The 23,780-nt window shown below is 32.7% G+C and overlaps 1 protein-coding gene across 6 annotated transcripts in view; it reads right to left on the minus strand.

The window, feature by feature from the left end:
- PCNX1 (pecanex 1) overlaps window positions 1–23,780 on the minus strand; it is a 228,766-nt gene that overhangs the window by 123,195 nt on the left and 81,791 nt on the right. For all 6 annotated transcript variants that reach the window (XM_074290130.1, XM_074290129.1, XM_074290131.1 and 3 more), the window contains exon 6: window positions 13,581–15,278. In XM_074290130.1, coding sequence (XP_074146231.1) covers window positions 13,581–15,278 — 1,698 coding nt within the window. The remainder of the gene's footprint in view (window positions 1–13,580; window positions 15,279–23,780) is intronic.

Raw genomic sequence — 23,780 nt, forward strand, 5'->3', positions numbered from 1 at the left:
ACAATATTTCTGACAAAAATCTCATTCTAAAATATATGAAGAATTGTGTCAAATTTATAAGAATACAAGTCATTCTCTGTAATGGGCCAGAACTCTGGAGAAATGTACTTGAAACAAGGATTCTTACAAGGTATTAACTCAGTGGAATTGATAAGACAATGGTTATCTAATTTAGAATGGTAATTAATAATTTTCTAGTTCAGTATGATTGATGTAATCTTACAACAAATAAAGGTTCCCTAGTGATATAATAATTGGCTTATATTCAGTATGATGAATTGATTTAATTGTAATTGAGTATATAAAATGGGGACAAACTCAGCCAGAACAGAGAAGACTTGACCACCGTCCTGGTGGCTCTCCTGCCTCCTGCATTCCTCCATTGAAACCAAGACCCATTTGAGGACCTCCAGAAAGCTAGCCGGAACATTACAATCCCAAACTGATAAATGGTCAAAAGATATGAACAGACAATTTTCAGATGAAGAAATTAAAGCCACTTATAGTTATGTGAAAAAATGTTCTAAATAACTATTGATTAGAGAAATGCAAATTAAAACACCTGTGAATTATCACCTTACACCTCTCAGATTGGCTAAGATGACAAGAAAAGATAATGATAAATGTTGGAGGGAATGTGGGAAAACTGAAATACTAATGCATTGTTAGTGGAATTGTGAAATGATCCAACCAGGGCAGCTAGGTGACCCAGCAGATAGAGCACCAGCCCTGAAGTCAGGAGGACCGGAGTTCAAATCTGGTCTTAGACATTTAACACTTCCTAGCTGTGTGACCCTGGGCAAGTCACTTAACCCCAATTGCCTCAGCAAAAAAAAAAAGAAGAAGAAGAAGAAATGATCCAGTCATTCTGGAAAGCAATTTGGAACTCTGCCCAAAGAGCTATAAAACTTGCATACCTTTTGATCCAGCAGTGCTATTAGTGGGTCTGTATGCAAGGAAATCATAAAAAAGGAAAAAAGATCCACATGTGCAAAAATGTTTGTTAGTATCTCTTTTTATGGTAGCAAAGAATTGGAAAAGGAGTGGATCCTATCAATTGGGGAATGGCTAAACAAGTTGTGGTACGTGAAGGTAATGGAATATTTTATAAAAAATGATAAGTAAGTTGATTTTAGAAAGGCCTGGAAAGATTTACATGAACAGACACTAAGTGGAATAAGCAGAACCAGGAATACATTGTATACAACAGCAAGAATGTGTTATGATCCACTATGAAAGGCTTAGTTTTTCTCACTGGTTCAGTGATCCAAAGCAATCCCAATAAATCTTTGGACAGAAAATGTCATCTTCAAGCAGAGAAAGAACTAAGGAGACTGAATGTAAATCAACACATGCTATGTTTACTTCTTTTTTTTCTGGCTTTTTTTTTTTTTTTTTAACTCTCCCATGGCTTTTCCCTTTTACTCTGATTTTTCTCTCGTAATACGATTCATAAAGTAATGAGTTCTAAAAATAAGCTCACTACAATAAAAATAAATAAACAAATAAAAATTGGAATGTGCCTAAAGAACAAGTAAAACTCACTTTACAAATTACAGACCCCAGATTTTTTAACCTGTGGTCCACAGGCCTGAAATTATATATATATATATATATATATATATATGAATACGTTTCAGGGACTCTGTAAAATAGAATGTGGGAAAAAAATCACCTTTATTTCAACATAATTCATTTCCTTTGTAATTCTATGTATTTTAATTTTGTACATTTAAAAATGTTGTGTATACAAGACTTTACCAGACTACAAACTGAATATAGGACACATTAAAAAAAATTCAAAACAAAAAACCCTGATCTAGACCCTTCAGAAATCAGTCATAGCAAACTATTTTCTTTGTAATGGATTAAACCATATAAAACAGGGGTTCTTAAGTGTTGGGGTTTTTTTTTGTGGGGAGGGGGTTGTATCATAGGAGCTTTTGGCAGTCTGCTGAAACCATGTTTTTACAGACCAATGTTTTTAAATACATAAAATACAGAGAATTATATATATATATATATATATATAATGAAAAGGTTATCAATGGAACCCATGACCTAAAAGAACCACTCATTATTTGTACCATCATAAAAAAGTTCTATCCTTATACTTCACTTATAATCGTAATTAGATGAAAAAAGCTACAAAGACATGTTTATGAATTACCACACATGAAATAAAGTAAATCAACACACAATGCCAGGAATTCAAGATGCTTTAGATAGTTACTAGTTTAATTTTGAACTTAAGCAATAGCTCTTACCAAGTTTCAGTAGCCAAAGAAAACAAAGCATTCATGTGTCCAGCAGGATTTTATCAATTTGAGCCTGTTTCAAATCATCTCTAGAGCATCTGATGCTTTTTGACAGTGGAAAGAAAAGGTAGATAGTGACACAACCTATCTGGAAAGATTAGTGTTATTTGTATAATATTATTGTATTTGGCAGGGGAAAAAAGTACATTAAAATGATATGAGGAAAGATTGATAAAAAATGTTACGACTTATTGGAGGGAATTGATCTGTAATTATCAATTGAAAAATCATAGAGCTTCCTTAAATTATCTAGGTGACTTAACACCATATACCAAGATAAGATCAAAATGGATCCATGATTTAGGCATAAAGAATGAGATCATAAATAGATTAGAGGAACAGAGGATAATCTACCTCTCAGACCTGTGGAGGAAGAAGGAATTTATGACCAGAGGAGAACTAGCGATCATAATCGATCACAAAATAGAAGATTTTGATTACATCAAACTAAAAAGTTTCTGTACAAACAATACTAATGCAAACAAGATTAGAAGGGAAGTAACAAATTGGGAAAATATTTTTACAGTTAAAGGTTCTGATAAAGGTCTCATTTCCAAAATATATAGAGAACTGACCCTAATTTATAAGAAATCAAACCATTCTCCAATTGATAAATGGTCAAAGGATATGAACAGACAATTCTCAGATGATGAAATTGAAACTATATCCACTCATATGAAAGAGTGTTCCAAATCACTACTGATCAGAGAAATGCAAATTAAGACAACTCTGAGATACCACTACATACCTGTCAGATTGGCTAAGATGACAGGAACAAATAATGATGAATGTTGGAGGGGATGTGGGAAAATTGGGACACTAATACATTGTTGGTGGAGCTGTGAAAGAATCCAGCCATTCTGGAGAGCAATTTGGAACTACGCCCAAAATATTATCAAACTGTGCATACCCTTTGATCCAGCATTGCTGCTATTGGGCTTATATCCCAAAGAAATACTAAAGAGCAGAAAGGGACCTGTATGTGCCAAAATGTTTGTGGCAGCTCTTTTCGTAGTGGCTAGAAACTGGAAGATGAATGGATGTCCATCAATTGGAGAATGGTTGGGTAAATTATGGTATATGAAGATTATGGAATATTATTGCTCTGTAAGAAATGACCAGCAGGATGAATTCAGAAAGGTTTGGAGAGACTTACATCAACTGATGCTGAGTGAAATGAACAGAACCAGAAGATTGCTGTACACTTCAACAACAATGCTGTATGAAGATGTATTCTGATAGAAGTGGATATCTTCAACATAAAGAAGATCCAACTCACTTCAAGTTGATCAGTGATGGACAGAAACAACTACACCCAGAGAAGGAACACTGGGAAGTGAATGTAAATTGTTAGCACTGCTGTCTATCTACCCAGGTTACTTATACCTTCGGAATCTAATACTTAATGTGCAACGAGAAAATTGGATTTAGACACATATATTGTATCTAGGTTATACTGTAACACATGTAAAATGTATGGGATTGTCATCTAGGGGAGGGAATAGAGGGAGGGAGGGGATAATTTGGAAAAATGAATACAAGGGATAATGTTTTAAAAAAATTACTCATGCATATATACTGTCAAAAAAAATTTTATAATTATAAAATTAAAAAAATAAAAATAAACTAAATAAATAAATAATAAAACGGCACATTTCACCTGAAAAAAATAATTTTTTTTTAATTAAAAAAAATAAATAAATAAGCAAAGCTAACCTTTCTTCTATAGTTGGTTGGATCCAATTAGATCAATTGAAAGAAGGTATATTGTAGCATGGAAATGATAGCAAGAGATTGCATTAAACTATACATATTTATAAGAATGGCATTCATCTTCAGTCTTATTAATAAATGGGGGGGGGGTAAAAATTCTAGATCTTTAACCTAGTTGGATCAGGAAAGTATACACAAATACACATAGATATTTAATTTGATTGTTGGTTAAAATAAAATTATTTGAAAATTAAAAAAAATTATCCAGGTGATAGATGGCCCAAACCCTAGGGGAGCACTTTTATATCAAGAAAATAATGGTCAGGAGCAGAAGTGTCAAACTCACAGAAGTACAACTCCTGAATACAATCCAAATTCAATTAAAATGTAACTGAGAAATGTGTAACAAAATAAATACTCAACATGGATATTAATTTCTAGTTATATGCTGAAATGTTGAAATATAAAGGATTAATAACTATTTTTCATTCTGAAAGATAATTACACTTAACCTAAGAATAGTTCTGAGGTTAGAACTATCATTTAATGGTATATACTCTATATGTCAATAATTTTTATCAAGTAAATCTACTGTACCTATAATCAATGAAAAGAAATGAATGATGATAAATAATACAATCTATATAACAAGTACTTGACCCTTGGAGACTCATTTTATTCTCTAGGGAGAATAATACTGAGAAAATAATAAAAGTTTGAGTTTCAGAATAGAACATTATATGAAATGCTAACTTGATATTACAGAGAATCAGGAAAGAATTAGTATTCCCTTTTAGATACTGCCATGAAGGCACTATATAATAATTCTAAGCATTCTGTTAAAAAAAAAAAAAAAAAAGGTTTTTTTATCAGCTAAAACAGATTTTCATTGCTTACGAAATGCCTAATAATGTATAAATAAATGTGCTCATTGTTGAACAAAGTTTTACCCAACTCATACAACATATTTGAAGAAAACATCAATAAAATATTTGAGCTCATGTACACGATGTGGTTTTTACTCTACAAAGAAAATCAAATGTACATCACTCAAAAAAGTTCATATGATGAAAAAGGATTAAACACAGAAACAATCCAACTTTATCTTAATATCCTACTTGCAGAAAGAGTGCATTTAAAAGCACGAGGTTAGGTTTTTTTGAACTTTTTATAAGGTCAGTTACAATTACATGATGATACTAAAATAAGACATTCAAGAACTAAAGTTAAAAGTGTAAGAGACATCAAGCTAGTTGGAGAATTTATATAAGATATAACAAGTGAATATGGAGATGTAATTATTTATAGAGGTAAGCAATTCCATGGTGGGAAAAAATGTGTACAATTAACTTTTGTTCTATGCTTTATAAAATTTATTCATGAGATTTTAATTGATTATAAAATATATCTGCATATAAATTTTACATGTAAATTTTGTACATTTTGTTAAATTTTGAGTTGTATGTATAATTATGAATGAGAATGAGTATTTCTGTTTACATAATTATTTGCCTGGCATAAGAAAAAATTTTATTACCAAAAAACTTTAAGTTGGGCAGCTTGGATGACACAGTAAATAGAATGCCAGGCTTGGAGTCAGAAACTAATCTTCCTAGCCTCAGACACTAGCTGTGTAACCACTTAATTATCTGTCTCAATTTCCTCATTTGTAAAATAAGCTGGAAAAAGAAATAGCAAACAATTACAAGCATTATCTTTGCCAAGAAAACTTCAAATGGTCACAAAGAGACAACTGAAATGACTAAAAAAAAAATTAATTATACAAAGATTTTACTTTTTGTTTTATAAATGTCAGGGTGAGTCTCAACTTAAAATTTTAACTTTCAGAAGACTGAAATTGTTCATTGGGGAGGATATCATGTACTATCCTCAATAAGGTCATTTGGAACAGTTTAGTAATAAAATGATCAAAAAACCTTTTTTTATACAATTTTATACAATTCTGAAGAACTATTAAAGGACATAAGATATTGCCACTATTACAGATGAATCTTATAATGTCTAAAAAGGAAAAGGATTTTAATTTATTTTAAAAAATGCTTAAACATGTATACAGAAACCATAACTTTTAGATGGGATTTCAGGGATTTGGAATAAAAAATAAATGAATTATACCATAAATAGAATTAAAATCACACTATAAATGATTTAGGATGAGCACTTGAATGTATGTAAATAGTATAATTCTTTAAAGGAACAGAGAAAGAACTTTTATTATTTTAAATCTAGAAAAACATGATTTCTAAAGAAACAGTTCAAGGATACAAAATGGAATGTGAACTACGTACACAACTTAAGAATTGTAGCATATCAATCTATTAACATGTAACTAGTTTATGACTTAAGAGGAAAAAAACAAAAAGAAAGCACATAAGCTTTTGATACAAAAAACACAATTTAACAACTTAATTTGGAATTAAGTGACTTGCCCAGGGTCACACAGCTAGGAAATATTAAATGTCTCAGGCCGGATTTGAACTCTGATCCTCCTGACTTCAGGGCCAAAGACACAATTTTTAAAAGGACTCAATTTTATGGGTTGCCTTTCAAATGAAAGGCAAGTGGCTAAGGGCCTGGAAAGCTTTAAGTCACTGAAAGACAGAATGTAGAGGAGATAGAAGTCTGAGATTGAGGGCTAAATAATGACACAAGAAAAAGCAGGAATCAAAAAGCAGTTTGTGGGAGCCGTTCAGAAAGCATCAACATGACTAGCAGTCACATGACAAGGTGGTTTTAAATGGTAGGTCTTGATTGAAGAAATAATTACAACAAATTGAGCTATTATCTTTCAGGACTACTTAATCTTCAGAAGCTAATTTTCTCATATAAGTAAATGTGGTCCATTTTTTCCTCTTCTGATTTGAAACCAGAAAGGGAAAAGTCAAATACTGCTGCTGCTTTGTTGGACAAAAAAAATTGGTTGTTGGCTTATTAAATTTGAGCTATGAGGATTTTTTTCTGAGGACAACACAGCACGTAATAACAGAGTAGAAAGTCAACCTGATGGATTTTTCACTTCTCTATTTAAATTAAGTAAACTTTCTTTTAAGGTTAATTTTAAATTAAATGAGCTTGTAAAATGCTTGGACTACAAAAGAGGTTTGCCTTGCCAAAGAACAGTGAGGACTAACAGATAAGCAATTATCCTAAAGTTGTTCTCAAATGGACTGATGCCCTTAAAGTCTGTAGTCTCTAGTTCTAATTCACTTTTGAACAGAAAGTTTTCTTCCATCAGTGTGATCGAGGTTTATTTGAGGTTTGTGATACATTATTTTTATATATAAGTATCGATGATATTATTTCTTTTGCCTTATTGATAAGCAAATGGCTATACTTAAGATGTGTTATTATTATGAGTAATGGGTTATATAAATGGAAACACATCAGAAGGGCCTCAAGAGCAACAAACAGTTGTAAAAGAGTATATTTCTTCTCCATAGGGTTATCCCTATGATCCTGAGAGGTTTATAAGTAAAGATTTATAAGCAATTGTAAAGTGATAGTCCTTCTCTGGGATCTTGGACTTGGTAGTGAGAAAATAGATTGGAATTTCTAAGCCAACTCAAGAGAGTAAATAGACATCAACATCCCTAGTGTAAGGATATTTTAGGGGACTAATGTAAAGGGTCATTCCAAATAACCCATACCTCTGTAACAGTGTGCCACCCTGTAACACAAGTATTTAGTTTCACTGCTTCTTTGAGCTCTTCATTTCTTCCATCCACTCTTGGTATCCTTGTGGATAATACATTGTTTTTTGAGGTCTCTGAGATTATTTTCTTCCTCTGGAATTTTATCTTGGGTTTCCCTTAATACATAGCATTTCTTTATGTAGGAAGGTTCTTTTCTCCATTCACTCAAACCTACAGCTTTGGTTCCTGAATTAGGCCTTTGTTCCAGGACCAGGCTCTGCCAGCCCCCTCTCTTCACTTTAGGCTGGAGTTGGCTGGTTTTCTTCTGCTGTCTACCACCAGAATCCAGAGCCGTTCTATTTCAGGTCTTGTCTTTTTGTTCTATACTTTATGAAATGGAGAAGATCAGAGGTGTTTTTCTTTCATTTTAAAATTCCATATAGAGTTTTTATTCATTAGTAATGTGTTTTTTTAGTGAAACTGGGTCCACAGAGCTCTTCATGTCACCATCTTAACAAGAAGTCTTTGTAAATACCAATTTATAATTATCTTTAAGCTCTTTGAAAACAGGCTGGGTTTACTTTTTATTTATATTCTTTCTAGCACACATATAATGCTCCTGGCACATGGTAAAAATAATGTTTGTTGATTGATACAAGCAAATAATACCAACCATAGTCTAAAAACCTCCAAGAAAATGTCAGTACCATACCTTGGAAGCTAGGTGCAATGGTTAGCTTTCCTATATAAGTAGAAAAAATTAAAATATACTATATTGGTGCAATTCTCAACTATTTTTCATCATTATATAGTTCATTTACAGAGTACTTTATCCATATTAAAATGGTATAGTATGGTATAGTAAAAAAAAAAGCTTTATACCTGGAATCTCAATACTTAGACTTGCGTTCCAGTTCTCCTATGGGATAGCTGTGTAACTTTACCACTGTGGGGATTACTTCCCTCAGGTAAAAAATAAGGGATTAGAGGGAATAGCCTCTAAGATCTCTTTCAGGTCAAATATTCTGCAAGCCTGCAAAAGGTATTAAAGAATATATAGATGCAATATGACATAAATGTAGGGGGGGGAATGCCATATTCAGGGAAATTACAATTCTCAAATATTTTGGGATGCCATTAGGAAAAGAGTCGTGGAAAGGGTGGGATCTCTCTCTCAAGCACAGAAGAGCTGAAAGCATATACAAGGTCAGAGATCTAAATCACTTATAGAGCAGTAGACTTGGGGTGGGAGGTGGAGGAGGGGTTGTGCATTTCAATGATCTCAATACAAGGGCAAGAGAAGAAGCAGCATGGTGCAGTAAGAAAGCCATGTTTGGTGTCAGAAGAGGTAGGGTCAAGTCCCAAATATGCTATTTTCAACCTATAGAACCTTGGGTAAGTCATTTAAGTCCTCTGTCTTCCGTTTCCTAAAACATAAAACTAAAAGCGACTAGGAAGCATCTGAATTGCCTTTCAGCTCCAAACTATTTAGGTTTTTAGAATGATTTTTAGAATTATGAAAAGCAACCAAAAATGTAATTTTTCAAGGGAAAAAAAACATGTAAAAATGCCCCCAGTCTTAAATGTCAAGGGAAGAATTCTGCAAATATTTCAAAAGAATGAGATGTGTATGGATATATGACTGTCTACACCTACTATATCTTCCCACACCAGAACAATGCAGGAATTTTTGAAGCCCATCTATAATCAACTGTAACCTGTCTCCATCACATCCAAGTATATCTGACGTAGTAGACAGATATGTGTGGGGAAGGGAAGGGTTAAGAAAGGAAGAGCTAAGTGCCTTGTCCAAGGTCACAAAGTTACTAAGTGTCAGAAGAGGGATTTGGTTTGGGGCCTTCCTGATTCCAAGTCCAAGCACTTTTCTGAAGTAAAAAGGTAGTTATGAATGTCAGGAAGATATTTATTAGTTATATGACCCTAGGTGACTCACATAACCTCTTTGGGTTCACTCAAGAAACTGAAGGGTTTAGATATAACCTCTGAGGCTTCTTCCAACTTTAAATCCATGGTTCTATGATGCTATGAAGTCATATTTCCCATGTCCAGTATGTTAACTTGCCTTCTTCCTCTCAAAAGAACTTTCTAATCAAATGCTGTGGCATAATTAACAAGGTATGAATCTAAAAACTGCTTACCTAATGAACTAACTATGCTTACTAATAAAAAGGAAACTAATAAATTATGACAAAATAAGCTACTCTTAAACCCAAGTTTCTGAGTACTTCCTTTTTTTTTTTTTTTTAAACATAAAAGCAAATGGAGAGAAAATTTTAAACAGCTATAAAAACTATCAACACACAATTCTTACACTGTTTTAAATTCCCCTAAAATTGTGGTTACTGGCCAAGTAATATAACTGTCCAGGTAAATGGAGAAATACAAATAAATCATAAAACATATTAATTAGCATTTGTGGTACTTAAAATGTTATCTCCCTCTACATTCAAGCAGTAATATAAAATTTTGGAGAAAAATCTTATTTCATCCAATTCAATATAATGGAATGTTCATTAATGATGAATAATCAAGAAAATAATCAGTTTGAGCATAACTAAAGCACAAGGCTATTGATACAACATACTTTTAAAATTTAAAGGGAAAAAATCCATAGTACTAAAGGATCAAGAAAATTAACATTACAAAAGCATGAGTTTTTAATGCAATGAATTATGATTATTAAAGTGGTATTTTTCTATTTCTATACAAATAAATCATAAAACATATTAATTAGCATTTGTGGTACTTAAAATGTTATTTCCCTCTACATTCAAGCAGTAATATAAAATTTTGGAGAAAAATCTTATTTCATCCAATTCAATATAATGGAATGTTCATTAATGATGAATAATCAAGAAAATAATCAGTTTGAGCATAACTAAAGCACAAGGCTATTGATACAACATACTTTTAAAATTTAAAGGGAAAAAATCCATAGTACTAAAGGATCAAGAAAATTAACATTACAAAAGCATGAGTTTTTAATGCAATTAATTATGATTATTAAAGTGGTATTTTTGTATTTGCTTTTTTACAATCACTTAGTTATTACTTGGATTTTGCAAAATGTGAAGTGTTATGAACAGCTATAATGGAGATCAAACTCAGAGGATCAAGTTTCTAACAAAGAATTGTTTTATCTTTAATATTTTCTTTCATGTTTGTTTTTTATATTTAAAAATTAATCCAGTAAGTATGAGTTAACATACAAAAAAAATTTGATCTAAGCTTAAATGCAGCAAATTAATCTAAAAACAAATTCAATTACTAATAAAGGAAACAAAAAGATAAATTCTGAAACTTTTTGCACTTTCCATGGTCATATGAATATGTGCATTTTAAGGTTCTGAAAACTTCGATTTTGGAGATGTGTTTACTGCATTTTCTATCAACCTGATATTTCTTGTTTTCCACAAGCCCAAAGATGGATATTTGCCAAGAAAGAGGTTGTTGACCACAGGGAATTTCCTAAATTGCCAGAGAAACCCAATTAATTTTAATGTAAACAAAGATCTTTTCTATGGGCAAAGTTCAGTGTATTTTATTCACAGCAAGAGTCAAAGCAAAAAGAATAGAAGGAAATGTAGAACTCCTGATACAAGATAAATACAAAATTCAAAAACCATAAGAATCTCATTATTTTCTCATTCAAAATCTACCAAAAATGGAGCACGACCACTCAAATGGCCTCTAAAACATATTATATATTTTTAAAGTATATTCACACAACTTGCAGACTACTTTCACACACAATAGTTGAGAAAGTTTTCATATACTACTTATGTTTTATTTACATCCTTTTACAAATATCTTATATGACACCCACAGTAAAATAGAAGCTAGAACCTACATCATTACCCAAAATTCATGTATTTTGGTAAATGGGAAGAATTGGTGGCAAATATTGTCTTGAAGCTCTATCAAAATTAGAAAATTTATTCTTCCTATATGAAGTAAAAGATGTCTAAATATGCAAACACAATAGCACTATATTGCAGCTTTTTAGTGGGGTTTTCCCCCCAGTATTACTTAACATTTTAACAGCAAAAATTATACCAGAATGAACATTTTCAAAACTTGGCTCTATATTACAAATACAGAGTTTGATGTAGTTTGTGTTAGAAACCATTAAAAGTATTTTAACTCTACCAATTGAACATATTTTACCCACATTAATGAAGACCCAAGTGTTTTGTCAACATTAAAGATAATAATTATTTCTCCTATCTTTAGTTCTCAGAAGTCTTGTTTTATAGAATGTTATAAAAACCATTTCTTAATATTTCCAATCGTCCACTAGGGTCTTTCCCTGATTCACCACAGTAGTAAATCACAAGTTCTAGATCATAGGTCCTATGCCAAAGAACGCTTTGGGGAAGAAAGCAGCCCAAGAAATACATGCACACACACAAGCACACATTGTCTCTGTCTCTCTCCTCTGCCCCCCCCAACCCCCGGTCTCTGTTTCTCTGTCTGTCTATCTCTTTCTCTCTAGGCTCCAGCAGCTAATTTAGCTGAATTCAAAGAAACAATCAAAAGAAGTGCTATTTTTTTTTTTTTACTAGAGCAATTGTCAAACAATATGCAGTGGCAGCAGTCATGCTGAAAATAATCATAGTTCTCCAGAATATGAAATCATGTTCTTTTGAGAATATTTCTAACAGGAATTAGCTTTTTGCAGAACCTATCCTAAAAGACTGTGCTTGACAGAAAAGAAGCTATTTAAAGTAGTTCTCATTCAACAGATTGTTTGAAAGAAAAAGTAACTAGATGATAATTTTGTTTTAAGATGTTTATATAGACAATACATGTGCAATTTAATTAACTTACTTTTGGGGGGTGGTTTTTTGGGGTAAAAGGAAACACTCAAACTCAAAACTAAAAAGTACTAAAACTTAAATCACACAAAACCACATTGGAGTCCAAAACCTTAATTTATCATATTCAGGATCCTACTTATACAGTGCTTGAGAAAAACAATGTGCTCTAGGAAAACAAATACAGACTGTAAAAGCCTAATAATAAAGCTATAATATCTACCTCACAAAGTTCAAATAATCGTGTAAACGTTATGCCAATTTTAAGGTACTATATAGATGCCAGTTATTACTACTATTATAGACAAAATATAGAGCCACTTGATAGAAGGAAAAATTGATCTTATTTTCTCCTACACAGCATGCGAGTTTGTAACAAAATTTAATTTGAGTAGTTAATTAAGCTGTTCTTTCAACTACAATATGACAATGGAAAACATGATTATTGCTTTTGACATAGATATTTCATATTCAGTGTTTGATAATTAAAGCATGCTCCCAATACAAAATTTAAAATTCAACTCTGTTATTTTAAAATTTTTGTTACAGAAAAACTAAGCATACTTAAGTTGAAAAAAAAAGTAACTAAAGAAATACAGAAGCTGCAGACATAAGCCACAATATCTTCAAGTAACTGGGGTCAGATAAAGTAATTAAACAAAATTCTAGCCAAAATGACATGCTTAAAAAGTAGAATTTTGAAATACTAGTAGACAAAGTACACTAAAGTAAATGCCCAAATGCCTGAAATCTTTACTTTATACAAAGAAAAAGCTAGTCTGTCACAAGAGTGGAATGTAATAAGCCATTACCATTGGTTAGGAAAAGAATAACATCAATAAAGGATTCAAAATTATTTTCACTAAATAATTACAGAAACATTTTGTTGCGTGTCTATAACAAATGATGCAAAAGGCATAAGACCAATGCAATGATCAAACTACATATTTAGTTATCTAAATATACAAGGATACAGAGAAATATAACATGAAGCACTAAGTAATACACTGCAGTAGTTTCACTTGGCAAAGTTTTCTTCTTGTAGCTTGGTTACTTACCTCCACTTGTTGCATCTTGCTCTTCCCCTTCGGGAAAAGTAACCTGGCTTGGCAAACTATTCCTAGATCGAGTGACTGATTCTAACTGTGAAGCCCTTCCCAATAAAGATAGTTCATCTAGCACTTCTCCTTCTTTGGCCTCAAGATCTGATTTTGAAGTAGTTAGTGGTTTAATGCTCCCTGGTGCCATTAGCCTATTTGCATCATTCAAACATGCAACAGTACCACTGTCTAGGCTCAATACTCGGGCACGACTCTTGGCACTATTTGTGCTATTAGTCCGACGTGATGTCCGCTTTTTGCTAGTGCCTTCAGGACCCATATGAGCCTTATGTGTATGTTCAGAATCAGCACTTCTTTCTTTATTAATGTATTTGGTCTTTAAAGCACTGTACTTTCCTTCAGGAGATTGACATGAATGGGAGGTGGTACTGGAAGAACTATCACTGCTGAACTGATGAGCTGATTGCATGCTTGAAGTTCTACTCAAATCACTTTGATCACTTGAGTCCTCATCATGACAAAATATAGCACTGTGAGGTTTGGTAGCAGATATACCTCGAAAAGAAACATATTCCCTGTGACGACTTGAATCAAAACTGCTAGCCCTCTTTTTTCCTGTTCGTCTCCTGCCTGACTTGTGAGCAGAGGCTGTGCGGTAGATTAAGCTCGAGGACTTAGGGCGCACATCTCCTTCCTTTTGTTTTCCACCAATATCCTTACAAAGTCTTGAGTCAACTGAAACAGTTGATTTATCACTCTGCTCTTCTCTTTTGTCAGGTTTTCCAACAGTCTTGTCAGTTTGTGAAGTAAATTCATTTGCATGAGGATTTTTATTAGCTTCTTCAGATGCAGAGGTACTAAGACCCTTCTGACTATGCACATCATCTAAGGCATTGGAATCTGTGACTTCCTGTACATCACTATTTGTACTCAATTTCAAAGCAGTCATTTCACTGCTAGTCCTTTTATCACTAGTATAGCTACTATCTTCCTCTTGGTTAACAAAAATCTCTTTTTTCTTACCATTTTTTTTCCCTCCTCTAGGAGAATCCTCATGCTCTGATAAGATACTTTCTATGTGAGTTGAACTAGTCTGTTCACTTTTATAGCTGCTGATGGTACTGTTAGTATCCCGATCAGTTCCACTGCAATAGCTTTCTGTTGAGCCACTACTCCTTGTACTCAGGCTCCTTAAGCTGTCTACACTTTTGTCTGCTTTCAAAGGTTTATTCTTTCCACTTTTGACAAGAGGCTGTGGACTGCAGCTTTTCACTTCACCACGAAGCTGAAAATCCCCAGATAAACAAGAATTTTCTCCTAAAGATTCTTTGGATCCTGAATGAGGTTTGGAACCTTCTAACTCACTGACTGGATCCAGACCCCGCCTTTGCTGATAGAGAGGAAAGTCATTTAGAGATGCATCTGGAAAAGCTACAGCAGAGCTAGAGGTCCTTGGAACACCTCGAGGCCGGTGGTCTTTCCTATAAGAATGTGAATGCAATGGTACAAGAGAAGCTACTTCTGTGTCACAGGCATTAGACAAAGATTGATCCACATGATGGTGATGGTTTGGGGAGCTCGCCTTGTCATTGAAGTCCCTTGGTAAGTCCTGTCCACAAGAAGATAATGAAGGCTGGATAGAGATGAAGGAATCATTGGAGACTGGATGGAAAAGCTTCCGATCAGCTGCCAAATCTGTTTCAAACACATATTTGGAAAGGTTAACACAAATCTGTTATCTGCTTTCTAATACTTAACAATGGAAGGAATTCATAATATAAAATAAGCAAGCATAAACAATTTCTTAAGTAGTTCAGGGGCAAACTGCCAACCACTCACTATTGACAGTCACGATTCCTAATTTGTAACTATACAAAGAAACCATTCTATGGATGGAATGGCAAAAATCACATCTATATGGTTAACTAACTGACTTGGAAAGAGTTTAATATATTCAGTGAAATTGATTAAAATTATGCAGAAATCTTCTGAAAGATTAAAGCTATTTTACAAATCAAAAGAGAAATAATTTGAAACAGGAAAATATATATTTAACAATACCTAGTCAGTAGGGTTAAAAGATCAATAATGAGACAGTTCTACTATTTAGTAAAAGAGAGGGAAAGGAAAGATGAAGAACTAATCACAGTTTCTGTTTGTCACCATATTTGACCCAACTAGGACTCTTCTCATATTTGTAAATAACAAAAAAGAAGACTGCATCTGAATGTATCATTTTCATCTTAAAGTTTCAACACCATAAAGTTGAATAAGGATATTACTAAAAACATTTATGCCACATTATATCAAAAGTCTAGAGTATTTCTAAATATACATGTGAAACATGTATATGACATATAGATATACACTAAATATCTGAATAATTTCCATCAACTTTCTTTATGCAAAGCGAAAGATTATAAAAGAGAAAACATTTTACTATTAACCCACAATGATTGTAACTGAACTAAGGCAATGTAATTACTTAGCTTTTGAGGGGGGTGAGGGAAGAAGGTAGAGAATAAGAGATTAAGAAATTAACCTGGTTAATAACCAATGTTAAATACAAAAAAAAAAAAAAAAAAAAAAAAAAAAAAAAAAACTCCTATTAAAATTAAATAGATTCAATCTTAATATGTAATTAAGAAAATGTTATAGATCTTGCATTTTGCCAAGATAAACTTTTAGATTAGCTTAAATCAAATGAGCTTGAATATGGCCTAGATCTGTAGTTTTAATGACATGGAATTTTTAACAGGAAATTCCCTCTACCAATGCAGGTCAGCATCTTTTTTTACAACTTAGTTTTAGAGAACATCCTCAAGGACTGAAATATTAAAGGATATGTTCAGAATTATTGACTCAGTGAACATCCTCAAGAACTGAAATATTAAAGGATATGTTCAGAATTATCGACTCAGTATGTTTCAAAGATGAGACTTAAACTTAGATCTTTCTGGTTGAAAGGCCAAGTTTTCTATGTATTATGCCAGACTGCTTCTCAACTGCAGATAAGAAATTAAAATTAACTGAGAATGACAGTTAGTATCATAATAGCATGGATTTAGAATTAGAAAGGAATAAAATACCTTTGGAGTCCCCCCAAAATTAAGTGGAATAAAAAACTTGAAAATGTCAAGTCTCTTGACTGATTAGCGTATTGATCATACCTTAATAAACCAGAACTTAAGTATTCTTACACACACACACACACACACACACACACTCTTTCAATAACAAAAGTAATCACAAACACATCGTAAAAGAGAATAAAATCTTAATGAAAATAATTCAAAAGTAATTTTTAAAAAGAACTGATTTTGTGTTAATTGCTATTAACATGTTCCAACATTTATATAAAAGTCAAGTTTGCTAAGCTTGCTATGCCCTTTCATGAATAAACTCTTAGCATTATCAAAGGTATGAATATTCCTTTGTAAATGGCACTTGCTGGGTAGCAATATAAGCAAAACAGCACATTCCTAACTATGGCACTCTCCCCCTAAATGTAATGATTTTCCACACTACTTTTTGGATCCCCAATCAATTAAATAAACTTATTAAATACTTAAACATCTGGATACAAAGACAAAAACTAGTGTCTGCCCTCAAGAAACTTACATTCTACCAGGAGAAACAACCCTTAAAGCTATAAATATATACAAAATACATATGATGTGAATATATAGTAATTTTTATAGGTAGGCATTAATTAGGGCATTGAAAGGCCTCAAAAGAAACAGTAAAATTCACTTTCATCCATTTTTACACATATGCATTTTTAAAATTTTTTATACTTATTGATATATTTTGCATTTATGTCATACTTTCCAGAATGAACCATCATTTATAATAAAGAAAAATAAGTAAATAAATTAAGTAAAAACCTAATCTGACAAGATGTACACTATTCCAGACTGGAAATTCCCTCCCCGCATCTGTTATGACAGTTTCATTTTTTATTTTCTTCTCCTGATTTTCATAAGTTTTTCTACTACTCACACTTCAACTTCTTTTTAGAGAGTGGTCTTTTCATTTACATTTTAGTAGTCATTGTATAAATTGATCTTCTAGGTCTGCTTATTTTACTCTGTATTAAGACCCCCCCATTTCAAAAGATTCTTCAGTTCTTTAAATTTATCACTTCTCATTGCATAAAAATATACCATTAAATTAATTTCCATCTATACTAGTTTTTTCAACTAATCAGTGGTCTGATGGAAAAAAAAAATTCATTTAAAACACCTCTAGTCACTGGAAATGTACTACCTTTTCTCATCTCCATTTCTTTCTAAGACAACTTACATGTTTTAATATTAATTTTCTAAACTTAGGCAGCTAAGTGGTATAGTCTAAGTATTGAGCCTAAGTCAGAAAGACTTGTCTTCCTGAGTTCAAATCTGGTCTTAGACAATTACTAGCTATATAACCCTGGGAAAGTCACTTCAACCTGCTTGCCCCAGATCCCTCAATTGTAAAATGAGCTGGTGAAGGAAATGGGGAATCACTCCTGTATCTTTGACAAGAAAACACCAAGTGGGGTTACAAAGAGTAGAACACAACATAAATGACTTAACAACCTAGGTCCATCTTCCATATTACATCCATTCAGTCCCTCTTCCATATTACAGCATTTTAAATACCTGAAGCCTATGATGTCTAACATTCCTGGTTACTTCAACCAGGATTCATTTGCAAGGGCTAAAATCCTCTGCCTATCTTATTCATTCATTTCTTCATATACTCCATTTTTTTCAATGTTCCTTCTAAAATCACATGATCATAGGACAATCAATTTATAGGCCACTAAAGAAACTGAGGTCAAGAAATGCTAAATGACTTGACCAGGCTCAAAGAGCTTTGTAGCCAGGGGCATAGTCAGGAAGTGAGACCAGCCGGGTCTTCTAAATCCAAAGATAGCTGAGTCTTTTTTATTGGTATCATATACTGTGCCACCTGTGAATTAAGGTAGAACTGATCTTGAAAGACTATTTAATACATTTGCCTTCTTTTAGATAGTCCTAAAAATTAAGGATCTTATTTAAATCTAAAGCTAGATTCACTTTTTAAGAATTAGAAAGCTCTTGGTAAAGCATTTAGGATTTTGTCAAACATAATACCAGGTAAGTCTTTCTAATGTTTAATCAATACTAATCACTTCATCCTTTAGGCCATCAGTTCCCTAATCTACAAAATGACTGAATCCTATACTTCTAACTCTTTACTACAATATATATCAGATCTTCCCTGTTCTAATTCCCAGTAGACACAGAAAAAAGTTAATTCTCAAATTTTGAAGTTCGTGTTTCTAATCACTTTCATCAAATTTGCTGAATGCTGCAAATCAGTTTATTTTATTTTTAATTGTATGATACCATCATCTTTTCCCTATAGTAAACAGAAAATTCAGAGAAGGAATAAAATAAAACCTCTTCACTTTAACTGGGTTAAAGGTTTCAGAGCAGCCAATTACCATTTCAAGCCCTGAGACCAGGAGAGGGGAATGTGTATCCTATAAATCTTTGTATCCCCCCATTAATAAGAATTTGTTAATCAGAGCCACTTTTATGTTTGTTTAAAGGAGAAAAGGAATAAAAATTTCTATTACATCTATTATGTGTCAGGCATGGCATTTTACAAATATTATCTCATTTGATCCTAACAACTTTGCAAAGTAGTTGCTGTTATTATTCTTATTTTACAGTTGAGGAAAATGAGGCAAACAGAAATTAAATGATTTTAATCTTTGTTACTACTGGGCTTATATCCCAAAGAGATCTTAAAGAAGGGAAGGGACCTGTATGTGCAAGAATGTTTGTGGCAGCCCTCTTTATGGTACCCACGGGTGGATGCCCATCAATTGGAGAATGGCTGAACAAATTGTGATCTATGAATATTATGGAATATTATTGTTCTGAAAGAAATGACCAACGGGATGGTTTCAGAAAGGTCTGGAGAGACTTACATCAACTGATGCTGAGTGAAATGAGCAGGACCAGGAAATCATTATATACTTCAACAACAATACTATATGATAATCAATTCTGATGGATATGGCCCTCTTCAACAATGAGATGAACCAAATCAGTTCCAATAGAGCAGTAATGAACTGAACCAGTTACACCCACCGAAAGAACTCTGGGAGATGACTATGAACCACTACATAGAATTCCCAATCCCTCTATTTTTGTCCGCCTGCATTTTTTATTTCCTTCACAGGCTAATTGTACACGATTTCAAAGTCCGATTCTTTTTGTACAGCAAAACAACTGTTTTATATGTACATATATGTATACATATATTGTATTTAATTTATGCTTTAACATATTTAACATGTATTGGTCAACCTGTCATGGGGGGGAAGAGGGGGAAGGGAAAAATTAGAACAAAAGGTTTAGCAATTGTCAATGCTGTAAAATTACCCATGCATATATCTGGTAAATAAAAACTATAAAAAAAATAAAATAAAATAAAAAAATTAAAAAAAGAAATTAAATGATTTGTCCAGGGTGCCAGAGCTAGTGTGTTTCTCAGGCTAGATTTGAACTCAAGTATTTCTGATTTCAGATCCAGCATTCTATCCACTGCACCATCTAGAGCTTCTAAAAAAGTCAAGAGATTACATTTTATTAGTGAGAACAAAAGTAAAATGTCCAGATTATTAAAAAAATAAAAAATAAAAAAAATCTAAGTTTCAGAAAATGTGATATAATTTAGTAAAACTAATATAAACAAATAGCATAAGACATCATACTTTTTTCAGATGAACAAAGCACAGTACAGTGGCAGTTTCTTTCTAGGATAAAAGAACCATACTGCTATGAATAGATAACTAAAGATCAAATGAACTCTCTTAATTGCCACATGGATATGCTGGCATTTATTGTGATTGCTGTGGAAACCTTTGGTCCTTTTTTAGTCACACCTTCTTCTCTGCCTTATATTTCTAAAACTGATTTCTTTAAATTCAGTCATAGGATTGGACATCTGTCCTATGAAATTCTATTTTGTTAGTTTCAACTCCATTGTTCCAACGGACTGCAAGACAGACTAGAATAACAACATATTCCTAGTTCTGGACACTATGCCTCTACTAAAAATGCCTACAATCTCATTGATTTTTGGCTGCCCTTTTTGCACTATTACTCATAATGAGATTTCACCAAACATATACTAAGTGTTTCATACTTGTTAATCTTGGTGAACAAGATGGAGATGTGAGCTATATGTTAGCTCAATTAATTAGATCCATAATTAAACAACTAAACCCACATCATAGTGGTTACTAGAAAAATATCAACCAAGACTGAAATCTCAAATAAAATGTCCTATAAAACTATGTTGTTTGTGTTCTGTTCAAAACAGTTTTTAAAGACTTGGATGCCAATATAGATGGCATACTTGCAAAATTTACAAATGATACAATGCTAGGAGGAATAACTTGGTGGGCAAAAGTCAAGATCCAAACATTTTTTAAAGACAATACAAATAAACTAAGATGAATAATAATTATAATATATCTAAATTTTATAAATTATAATTACATTTCCTATGTGCCTGTTACATTTTACCTTGTGTCTATAACAGTCTTCAAAATATAACAAGTATATTATTATATCAATAAAAATATATTACAAATATATCAAATACCATGTGCTAAACTTGAGTTTAAAAATTCAACTGAATAAGTAGAAGACAAGGAGGTATTACTAGACAGTAGTTCATCTGAAAAAGTTCTAGAGATCTTAGCAAACTGTCAGTTTAATAATAGAGGCAAACTGTCCCAAACAAGAAAGGCTTGCTGTTCTGAGACCTTTATAATCAGACCACATCTAGAACACCATATTCAGTTCTTGATACTCTTTAATAAGGAAAATTATAAAATTCAACCAAGGTGGTTGAAAGGTCTGGATTTCATGCCATAAGAAGAAAGAACCATAGATATACGATGAGGAAATAAGAAGACTTGGGCAATGTGTGACGAAGAGAAAGAAGGGAGAAGATATGAAAACCATTTTAAAATATTTGAAGAGATTTCTTATTTTTAAAAAGCAAAGACATTTGCTTTCTTTGGCTCCAGGGAGAAAACCCATAAAAACAAGGAGGTAAAAGTTAGAGGCAAGCAGATTTCATTTAGGTATAAAGAAAAAAACAACCTAAAAATCAGAACTATTCAAATAAGGTGCCTCAAAAGGTATTAAATTCACTATCTCAAGAGGTTTTGATATATTTTTTTGAAGGATAAATAAACACTTTGGGGACTATTATAAAAGGGATTTATCCTGAACTAGGTGACTTCTAAGATTTCTGAATTTTTAGAACTGGATCTGTCAAAACAAAATTAATCACAAGTTGCTACAGTTTCATAAAGATTGGAAACATTTGCTAAGACTGACAAACCCTAAATGCTAACTACATTATAAGACCACAGACAGGAGCTAGAATGGACCTCAAAAGTACAATTAGTTCAGTTCCTTCATTTTATAAATGAAGAAACTGACGGCCAGGGAGGTTAAGGAATTTTCCTAAGATTCCAGAGATTGGAATTACACAAGCAATTAGGTAGTGGTAGGTTACAAAGGTAGAAAAAAATTAAGATTTGAACTCAGATTCACTGAGTCTAGAGATAGCAATGTTTCCACAGAACCATGTTGCCTCCTAATAAGAAGGCACTTTTGGAAGAACTTGGCAATAATATTCACGTAATTAAAAATTATGAATAACTTTAATAGAATTCAAAGTTAGAGATTTTTAGTAAGAAATCTCACTATACTACATCATGGCATTAAAGTAGCTTTAATAAATTTTAGTATCTTACATTTCTACTACATATCATCCACAAAGTTATACAAGGTAAAAGACAGGTCATCAAATTTCATCAACATGTATGACCTTAAGAAAGTCCTTTAACCAATTTGTACTACAGCTTTTCTCTCTGTAAAACAAGCATGTTTTAATTTGACATGGCTCACTTTTTCACCACTTGGAACAGATCCCTGGAGACCAGACAGTCATTTGAAAAAGATTAAGCATTCCTAAAAGTATTTGGAATGACAAGAATTAAAAGACTTTTGCAACTCTGTCCTAGAATTTACTTGTACTAGGGTATATGCAAGCTCATTTTTTCTTTTTGATTCATAAAAATGTATTTTATCATTTTTCCCTTGCAAAACCTTTTGTTCCAAATTTTCCCCTCCTCCTCCCGCAGCTGGCAGGTAGTCCAATACATGTTAAATATGTTGAAATACATGTTAAATCCAATATGTGTATACATATTTATACAGTTACCTTGCTGCACAAGAAAAATCAGATCAAGAAGGAAGAAAAAAACTAAGAAAGAAAACAAAATGCAAGCAAGTAACAGAAGGAGTGAGAATGCTATGTTGTGGTCCACAATCTGTTCCCATGGTCCTCTCTCTGGATGTAGATGGCTCTCTTCATCACTGAACAACTGGAACTGGTTTGAATGATCTCATTATTAAAGAGAGCCATGTCCATCAGAATTGATCTTCTTATGGTATTGTTGCTGTGCATAATGATCTCCTGGTTCTGCTCACTTCACTAAGCATCAGTTCATGTAGTCTCTTCAGGCCTCTCTGAAATCATGCCACAAACATTTTTGCCCATACAAGGCCCTTTCCCTTCTTTAATATCTCTTTGGGATAATAAGCCCAGTAGTAACACTATTGGACCAAAGGATATGCAAAGTTTGATAACTTTTTGTACATAGTTCCAAATTGCTCTCCAGAATGGTTGGATCCGTTCACAGTTCCACCAACAATGTATCAATGTCCCAGATTTCCCACATCCCCTCCAACATTTGTTTTAATCTTTTTCTGTCATCTTAGCCAATCTGACAGGTGTGTAGTGATATCTCAGAGTTGTCTTAATTTGCATTTCTCTGATCAATAATGATTTGGAGCACCTTTTCATATGGCTACAAATAGTTTCAATTTCTTCATCTGAAAATTGTCTGTTCATATCCTTTGACCATTTATCAATTGGAGAATGGCTTGAACCATTATAAATTTGAATCACTTCTCTATATATTTTAGAAATGAGGCCTTTATCAGATCCTTTGGATGTAAAAATGTTTTCCCAGTTTATTGCTTCCATTCTAATCTTGTCTTATGCAAATTCATTTAATCCATCAATGTGTCTGGTCCAGGACCAAACTTCCAACTCCATTCCCCCAGG

This window comes from Sminthopsis crassicaudata, chromosome 2, assembly GCF_048593235.1.
Source record: "Sminthopsis crassicaudata isolate SCR6 chromosome 2, ASM4859323v1, whole genome shotgun sequence".
NCBI classification, from domain to species: domain Eukaryota; kingdom Metazoa; phylum Chordata; class Mammalia; order Dasyuromorphia; family Dasyuridae; genus Sminthopsis; species Sminthopsis crassicaudata.